Source organism: Monopterus albus, unplaced genomic scaffold (genome assembly GCF_001952655.1).
Source record: "Monopterus albus unplaced genomic scaffold, M_albus_1.0 scaffold133.1, whole genome shotgun sequence".
NCBI classification, from domain to species: Eukaryota; Metazoa; Chordata; class Actinopteri; order Synbranchiformes; family Synbranchidae; genus Monopterus; species Monopterus albus.
Window position 1 is genome coordinate 1,744,891 of NW_018128013.1, and position 9,631 is coordinate 1,754,521.

The 9,631-nt window shown below is 38.2% G+C and overlaps 1 protein-coding gene across 1 annotated transcript in view; it reads right to left on the reverse strand.

The window, feature by feature from the left end:
- Positions 1 to 9,631, reverse strand: part of astn1 (astrotactin 1) — a 448,006-nt gene that overhangs the window by 31,411 nt on the left and 406,964 nt on the right. Inside the window, 2 exon segments of the mRNA XM_020613364.1 lie at positions 7,015 to 7,166; positions 7,957 to 8,090. Of these exon segments, the coding sequence (XP_020469020.1) occupies positions 7,015 to 7,166; positions 7,957 to 8,090 (286 nt within the window).

Consider the following 9,631-nt stretch of genomic DNA (forward strand, 5'->3'; position numbering starts at 1 on the left):
TAAAATAATCCTTATATAAGATAATCCTTGTAACACAAACAATGAAATTTTAGTTACCTCCAGTCGGTGCAGCGATAAAAAAACATAATATATGAAATAAAATAAAAAAATAAATAAAAACACAATTATTAAAAAAACAAAATAAACAACAGACCCCTCACACACACAGGCATATTATATTTTATCCGCATTGAGTGTGGTAACTGCTGTTGGGTAAAAACTATTCCTGAACCTTATGGTCCTTGATTTGATTGCTCTGAACCATCTACCTGACGGCAACAGTTCAAAGAGTGAACATCCTGGGTGTGAAGTGTCCTTAATGATGTTCTGAGCTTTTTTGAGGCAGCAGGAACTGTGTAGTCCTTCCAGAGTGAGGAGAGGGCAGCCGATGATCTTCTGAGCCATATTAATGACCCTCTGGAGCGTTTTCCTCTGAGCCACTGTGCTGCTGCTGTACCATACACATATACAGTATATAAGGATGCTTTCAATGGAGCACCGATAGGACACCAGCAGTCTCTGGGAGATGTTGTTCTTCCTGAGCACCCGTAGGAAGTACAGTCTCTGCTGGGCCTTTTTAAGCAGTCCAGAGGTATTCATGCCCCAGGTCAGATCCTCCTTAATGTGGACTCCCAGAACGCAGAAGGCCAGAAAACATCATTAGCATTCTGAAAGTATGATTGGCTGGAAAAATCAAGGATTGCCAGGACACTGATGTAAGTTATGGGATGTCTCATCTTTTGAGGCTCTGCCTGCTGTTGTCAGTTCAGTTGTGCAGGTCTGGACCCTAAGTGTGTGTGCATGTGTGTGTGGATAAATCCAGCCAAAGCACTGGTGTTTTTCCTCTGCTTATTAATGGAAAGGGCAGGTGCTTTAAAGATAATGTTTTTTTTAACTGTGGAATGTTAATGTCTGCCACCTGATACTGTATATCCCTATATAAATATAAAAGAGGTCACACAAATAATAGTGCCAGCCACTTTGCATTCATTTTAATAAATATTGAATATTTGTTTTATCATGCCAAGCATTTTAATAGAATGCAAAGATCCAACATTACTTCCAAAAGAAGGTTGCAGAATCCATCCACTTATTCCTGAATAGGGTTTGTGCTAAAACCCATACCTTTGCAAACAGTGTTTTTTTTTTTTTTTTTTTTTTTTATTGAGTAGTTGACTATTTGGGAAATACTACTTCAGTATTTGCTTTCTTTGTATGAACAGATACTATAACAACATTGGTCACATAATGTGGTTAGCTTACTTTAGCATAAAAACCGCAAGCAGAGGGAAACAGTCTGGCTTTGGCCAAAGTTATCTAAATCAAAAAGTTCTCTAAAAGTGAATAATTATATGTTGTATCTTGTGTGTAGAGAAAAAATGTGAAAACAAAACAAATGTGTGATTTTACAAGGAGTGACATATTGGAACTCTTTCCTGTTGAATAATAGTTTATCTATGTATAATACTAATGTTTAGTAGTCTGGCTATAGCACCACTTGACACGTACTGTTGTCTTGAATGGGCATAGTGGTAGTAAACCTTCCAAGCTTACTGTGATGTCAACTTTGTGATGCTGCACACAGGTACTGTGCTTGGCTGTTGTTCCTCAAAAAACTGTCATCATGTCAAAACCAGTGTTACTTTACACTTCTTTCTCTGTAGAAACTGAATAAGGATGGGATACTTATGGTAAATTGACCTCTAAAGGTGTTGGGAGGTATTTGAAGTTTAGACAAAGTCAGGTGTATCACTGCTTCCAGTCTTTAATCTAAGCTAAGCTTTGTGACTTCTTAATGCAGTGTATGAGTGCTGATCAAGGCATACAGAGTAAAGCTGATTCAGTTATTATCCTCATTTAGTCGGACTTAATGCAGTGTATGACTGCTGATCAAGGCATACAAAGTAAAGCCGATTCAGTTATTATCCTCATTTAGTCGGTTGCGTTTCTGAGACCAAAACAACCAAAGCTCACCAGTTCCAACCAGAATGCCTCCAAAATATAAATACATCAAGCAGGGAGTCAAGTAGGAAGGCTGTACCCCATATATTTATGGGGTATAAATAAATAACTATTGTCTTAGTATCCAATGAGAAATTTTAGTAATGCCCTGTCTTGATTAGGAAATTTTAAAAACATATTCATTCAACTGTTTATAATTAGGTAAAAACAGAGGAAGAAATGCATGAAAAACAGATACAAAAAATAATGTATGTGCGTATGTGTCTTTGTATAGGTCATTCCTTTATTTGGATGCCCAGCAAGACAAACTGAGGCACTGGCATGAACATATTGACGGTGAGGTAATGTTTCTTTTTTCCTCAGGGAGAAACTGAGCTCCCATGGAAGCGATTGTAACTACGTCTTCTATGGAAACACAATCAAAAGTATACAGTTGAGGGTCATTTGTAAAATTAAATTTCAGGTAGGATAAGGTAACATGGTGACATATAGCAACATGCGCAATACAATTGCAATGACTTTTACTAGTTATAAATTCAACCTGACATCTATTACTTTGTGGTCTAGCAAAGACATTATTTTATCCCTTTTTAGGGAAGCAAGAAAGCAAGCTGGATGCAAAAAAGACAAATCTTGGGGAGGATCCTGGGACAAGCCAGGGAAGTGTTGTTCAAAGTGGACATAGGTGGAAGCATATGGATTGTTGGACTAAACCCTAGCTATACAAATTGCCTAGTGAAATGACCCTGAATGAGTTCTGGAGATGGGGCATGTGCAGTTTTGATTTGGACCCAGACTTCTAAATAGGGAGGGTTTTCACTTCATTTGAAGAGCGAAGCATTGTGAGAATACTCGGTAGTCTCTGGCTGTATGATGTAGTGGTTTTTGTCCATGAGTACAAGAGGATGCTCTGTTTATCTGTTTATGTGTTGAACAGGTGTTCAGAGAACAGCCATCTTGGAATCCATTTTTAGACTTCATAAGAAGACATCAATGTCCATGATGGCAAAGGAGGAGAAACTTTGAGTGCGTTAGTCACAACAACAATCCAAAGTGAGGTACTGTATTTCACAAGGGCATGTATAACTGCAGGCCAAACATCAATGATGATATCTTTAATCAGATCTGAACAATGTACAGTATATTGGACAGTAAAGAGAAGTGCCAGCCCAGTCTCACTTCAAAATGTAATAATGGCTAAGTTGGTCTGTAATTTGTAAAATTGTGACATGGCAATATTTTTGTATTACAGCCCAGTGTCATTCTTTGTGTTCTTCTTCTTCTTGGTGTTTTATGTAGGTTGGCAAAAAAATTAAATGGTGAATTACAGCCACCAACTAGACTAGACTAGTGGATTGGGAAGGTAACATTTAGTGGCCAGTGAAGGCATATGATTTTGACCTTAAAGACACTAGTAAGGTTCTGGCTGCGACGGATGGATGGGATCAACAAACACTTCCACACTGACAAAATGAACATCGTGTCTGCTGTTGTGTGGTGCTGTAGTTTTCAATTGATGTTTTAACTGAACCAAAGGACTTTCCTTAACATTAACTGCGTATAAATGTATCCATATATAAGGAATGTTATCCACTGTTGTGTTCACTGCCAGAAAAAAGTTGCAGTGTCAGAATTTTTGAGGTGTGATTGTGAGATTAGTGTGTTTTGCATTGCAGACCAATGTAGCTATTATTCATTTTGCTATGAGAATGGGTTGGAAGAGCGATCAAGTGATGACCACTGGTGGTAAATTGGATCACATTATTGGGGATACTGTATGACTTGATAAACTTTAATGTGCAGTGAAGATGAGCTGGGCCCCTTTCCAGAAGATTTTATAGGCCAGCTGTTGTAGAAACTTTGGCAGTGTTAAGTGGGACATGCACTAGTTAGGAGGCTCAGCACCTCCAAGTGTGAAAGTGAATTCCTGCCCCAGCTGATGTGCTTCAAGCTTCTGATTAGGATGCGTCATGTACACCTTCCTGTAGAAGTAATCTGGTTGCATCCAGCTAAGAGGGGATCTGGGGACAAATCCAGAACATGCTCATTCTCAGTATTTGGCAAGTGCCATAGTTACAGAAGCCTCTACACTGCAGCTTTTTCCACAGTCTGGACACGGAAAATCAGGGGAAAGTGGCTGGATGTGTGGTCAGCTCAAAATTACATGTGTGGAAATTACACTTAATGTGTTTGAGGTAACAGCATTTATTTTACTCCTGGCTACAGATAACGAAGGGGCCGACTCACATTTGCTGAAGATGACATATTGCTGTAGAAAAGAGAAAGCAGGTGGGAAGGGTTAGGCAGTGGCAGCTCAGAGGAAGTGACTAGTGCTAAAAGGAAGTTTAGTCTGGTTTAGATTTGGGGTGAGACAGACATGTTTCACCTCCGGTGTCTGTTGTGTATGTATGCGATTGTGTGTGTGAAATAGATAGATGAGTAATGTATTTACTGGTTGGATTCTGTGTTCCATTGACCCTTGAGCAAACCTTGCCCTCGCTGTGTGATCAAAGTTATTACATCACTGAATTGCTCACAGCTCAAAGCTCAAGGGATGTTTGTTTTCACAGACTGGACCTGCTGAGAAGTGCCCTGACTTAAAGCAGACACCCTACTCATGAAGACACATCTGCATTCTGTATGTGTGCATGTGTGCACTTACACTATGACCTCACCTTCTGTGCCTGAAGCTCATTATAGGAGAGATTACTGTGTAAACAAGCTTTTGTCAGCTCCAGATATAATAGAATCTTGAATGCTGAAATCACCAGCTGTATTATTGTATGCAGATCTAACATAACATAACCATAAATGAGAGAAAAATCACACAAAGGCCACCACTGAGCTGTCAACACATGATATATTCTGTATATATTCTATGGAAAAAAAACTCATCTTTGAGGATATTTTAAAGACGGGATATTCCAACATCTGTTTCTGATGAGCTTTCAGAGAGTGTAAAGGGCAAATAATTGGTAATTTTTTTTTTAAATATATACTCTTCCACAGATGATTAGTTTATTTCTCATGAATGGATGTTCTGTTTTCATTGTTGCTCATTGTCCTTCTAGAATGACTTGTGAGATAATTAAAGTCATTTGGGGATTAAATTGGGGTTACAGCAGAAAGTTCTGGTAAAACATCACCCACTGTCAAGGTGCACAGACAGGGCACAAACAGGGAAAAAAGCTTTTTGTTTTCCAGGATTAAATTGGGGAAAGGTAATATTGAACTAGCATCAAACAGATTCTAACAGCATTGGTAACAGTGTGAAAACAAATTATAAACTGGATTAACATGCAAATCCTAGTGCAATCAATTAATTATTACTGGATGAAATCCCATATTTAGACTTGATTTTATATAACCTTTTTATAATCTTTGTTTTAAGAGTTGGATAAAGACTGAAAGCTAAAAATAACTAAAACATAGCAGACACATTTGTCTTAGGAAGATATCCAGACCTTTTATTTCGTAAATTGTGCCCAGTCATTGTCTATTTCAATAGTCCTTTCAACAGTACCCCATACACAAACTATGCTTGTCCCTTAGATATTGCTTGTCGTTCAAAATCTAGCAAAAACACATCAGAGAAACACATTTCTGCACCAATGATCCACATAACTGTCGAAAAGGCTCTGAATGACCATACGTTTTATGGCGTTTGAAGTAAGAAAAAGTCAACTGCATGTGTGTGAGATCTCTATGCAAAATCTCTGTTTTGTTTATAGTCCACTGTATAAACCTATGGCTGTGTGGAGCCTATGGGGCAACATTTTTAATATGCTGCTTGCAAAAACTAATTACCGCCATATTCTACCACGGTCCAACTTCAACTATCATCAGTATATAGTGTGTTCTGTTCTCCAAGCAATGAACTGTTTTTTAATTCTCCAATTTCCTCAGTTACATTTTAGAAATGGGCACTTCCACAGCTGTAGGTGTTACTGTTGTATGAATTGGAAGAAGCACCGGGCATTGCCACTATGGATTGGGATCCATTTAGTATAATCCCATTATGCAGCTTAATAATGAGTTATAGTTAAAGGATAGGGGAAATGGTTACCATTATGACACTTTTAATACAGCAGGTTTTGCTAAAATCATAAACATTTATTACCACAGACAGCATAATCACACTTTGAATGAGGAAAACAGCTGCATGGCACCATCAAATATGTTATAAAGACATTGTGAAGCACATTAAAAAGCCCTAGATCATGAGAAATGAAAGTATACATTATAACTATGATGACAAATATACGATACAATACAATAAGGGAGGAGAGTGAGTGACCAGCACCTCTCCTACTTATGCATAATGCACTGTTTAAAGAGTTCACACAAGTATGGTAACACTGATGTCAAATACAGTATTTTGTTCTTATGTAAAAAAAGTACTTATACGCATTTTGTGAAATATAATTCTTCACAGCTACAATGTGCACAATCCTGTTGTGTAGGCCTTAAAAACTACAGGTGAAATAGGCTGAAATCTTCAGAACGATAACACATCTCTAGTGAATTAATATTGATGCATGTCTTTTTGAGTTTGTATCATAGATGTAGTTTGTTCTTTACTATTAATTTTATTGCTCTCTGTAAGTTTCTAGTAGGGGAATGTTTTCCATTCTATAGAGGACAACATGAAACAAAAAATGAAAATTCATAAAAGTTCCAAACTTTTCCTATGACAAAAGCAATTCTGACACAGGGGTAAACAAGGTAGAGTTTAATCCCTTTTGCTATGCCTTCTTTTTAACCTCGGGTCCAGGTTCCTTCCAGATGGTTGAATAAATAAATACAAATTTGTCTTTAGTGGTTGCATGGTGTGTGACAAACTAGCAGGTTTGAGGTTTGAGCCAGCATAAATAATGAACACTAGCCAAAAGCTGCCCATACAAACTGAGGCCAGTTGATTCACAGGGCTGATTTGTTGCCCAACGAATGGTTGCCCGTTGACTTGAGTCTTGTTCACATTTGTCTACCTGTTGGTTCATACTTATTATCAGTGGTCAAACTCTTGCTTTAGGCAGCACTTGGGAAACATACCTGTCTCAACTTTGGAGTGGTCAGTCCGCTCCGTCACCTTCTCTTGGCTGATGAGGTAATCTACGATCCGGGCGCCGATTGGCGGCTCAGTGTGGTTCCATTCCATGATGACTAATGAGCTGCTGGGCTCGTAGGTGTAAGACAGCTTTAGCCTGGCAACAGAGTGACAGAGATGTAAAACCAGTGAGGGAAAGATGTTAGCTCGTGTCACACAAAACTACAATCCAATGGAAACATATTCTGCTATATCACACACTCTTCTGTCAAGAGATAAATTAATAATAAAACTTGACTGACTCTGGAGAGGGCATCTGCAGCTACATGCCAGTCAAGAAATATAGTAACTGACTGGTACACCCCAACTGGACAGAAGCAATTAATCAGACTGTTGGATTGTGGATGGATTTTGTGTTTCTATATACTGTAGTTGTTATTGTCTCTTTGTGGTCATTTTACATGTCTTTATTCAATTCAATTCGGTTCAATTCGGTTTTATTTGTATAGCACCAAATCACTACAGAAGTTGTCTCAGGAAACTTTACAAAGTAAGGTCCAGACCTCTTCTTATTAGTTCTATTATTGCTGCTTTGTATGTTTTTATAGTCCTTTTGCTTCTCTTTTTGATTGTTTAGCATATGACTGTAGTTATTTGCATGTCTTTTTGAGTTTGTATCTTTTAAATAAGTTCTGTGACTTTCCAGCAAGACAAGAGTTGTTATAGGCACAGTGGCTTTAGTCTAGTGCCTGGTAGGCTTGTTCAGTAATCCATCCAACGTAACATTTGATCATAATTAAATTCTGTGTACACATGCAGCTTGGTGGCACATTATTGGAGATTAGTGCAGCAGAAGACAGAGTCAGTAAAATGATGGATGGTATTTACCACAAGCCATCTGACAGTGACAAGTTTGGAGAAATTAAATTTTATTCTCAGTTACTAACATAGGTTGGGGAAGTGGGGCACAGGTGGGCAGGCCATCTGTGCCAAAAGCACTAGAATCGCACCGACACCAGTCATCGATAACATCGCCCTTCCCCGAACACCACAGCATGCTCATCATTGCCTCCTGAAGAGCCTGTGGAGAGAGAAAGGAGAGATGAAACGATAGACACAATGTGAAAACTGATAGTCAAACCACATCATGTGTTCCAATATGAAAAGAAAGTTTGAAACTGTATTCTCATTTCAGGAACGTTATATTAAAATGTCAGCCTGCATTAAATATTGGGAGCATTAGCAGAAAAATGTCATAGTACTATCATATTAAACTACCATTGCCTTCTAGCGGAAGGTACTGAAGGCAAGAGCTTTTTAAATTATAATTACGTGTCCATACAGAACTATTAGAGCTTTTTCTTTCTACAAATTGTAACATATCTTTCTCAATACTGAGTCCAGAAAACAGAGGTCAATGTGAACTAGGATGCTGATCATTTTTCATAGCTTTGACACACAATACATCAAAGATCACACCCTTCTAAATTCACAAATACTTTTTTTCTCCCAAGGTCAACCATCACTGAAACTGTGTATTTACAGTTCATGCACACAGTTACACTCTGCTGCAAAAACTATTACGTTTACAGAATGTTCAAGCCCCAACAAAATGCACACTCACTGTAAATTAGACTGCAATTTATTAAATTCTGATACATCTTCAGCTAAAGAGAAACAAAGCCTAAACTTGAGAACACTCCTAATCGGGACATGCAACACTGAATGCCTCTTGTGCATTTTGGATGTGAGATTACAATAACCGTTGTGCTGAGCTGCAAATCAGTAAAGAGACATATTAACTCAGTTAAATGAGTTTTCATTTCAGAAAAATGAAAGAGTTTTATCAACTGTGAAAATTGTAAATTGCAGTTCAATAAATTCAGCATTATATTGAATAGTAGGAAACTGTGACAAATTATCCTTATTGTGTTTGTAACACATTGTTTACTAACTGTATGAATACATTTACTGAAATTTAATGTACTTGAATAAATTTGGATTTGTCAGAAATAGATACCACGTAAACACATAACTTATAATTATATTGGAATTGTGATACTGTTGAGTGCAAGATACAGCAAAACACCTAAATGTACTTGTATTCAAAATGTTACCTGTGCATTGAGTCAACATCAGTAGCTACTCAGTCAAGTATTATCTGAGTCCAAACAGCTTCTGTCAATAACAGCAGCTGTATACACCTCAGCCTGAGCATAAGGATGAAAGCCTGATGTCCCAGGAGGGTAGACAGCACTGCATCTACCTCTCTACTGTAGGAGTAAACAGCAGTATTGACGTAGAGTATTGATGAAGTCAGAAAGTTTGGCAGATTATAGGCGAGCATGCTGCCTGCAGAGTGAGGCCCATGCTCCAAAATGAAACGACTTGGCTGCCTTTGCTTCTGCAAACTGTTTCCAATGTTTCCAGCTTGATGGATTTAACCACATACTCTCAAAAACAAATGCTGGCTTTTATGGAAGGGTGCAAGTTTATAGACTAACTATGGCAAATGATCTCTCAAACACACATACTGTACTCAGGTCTGGATTCATTTTTGCATTGTTAGTTGCTGTCCTTGCACAAGTAAAGGGGAAGAAATGGGGGGGGGGGTGGGGTGGG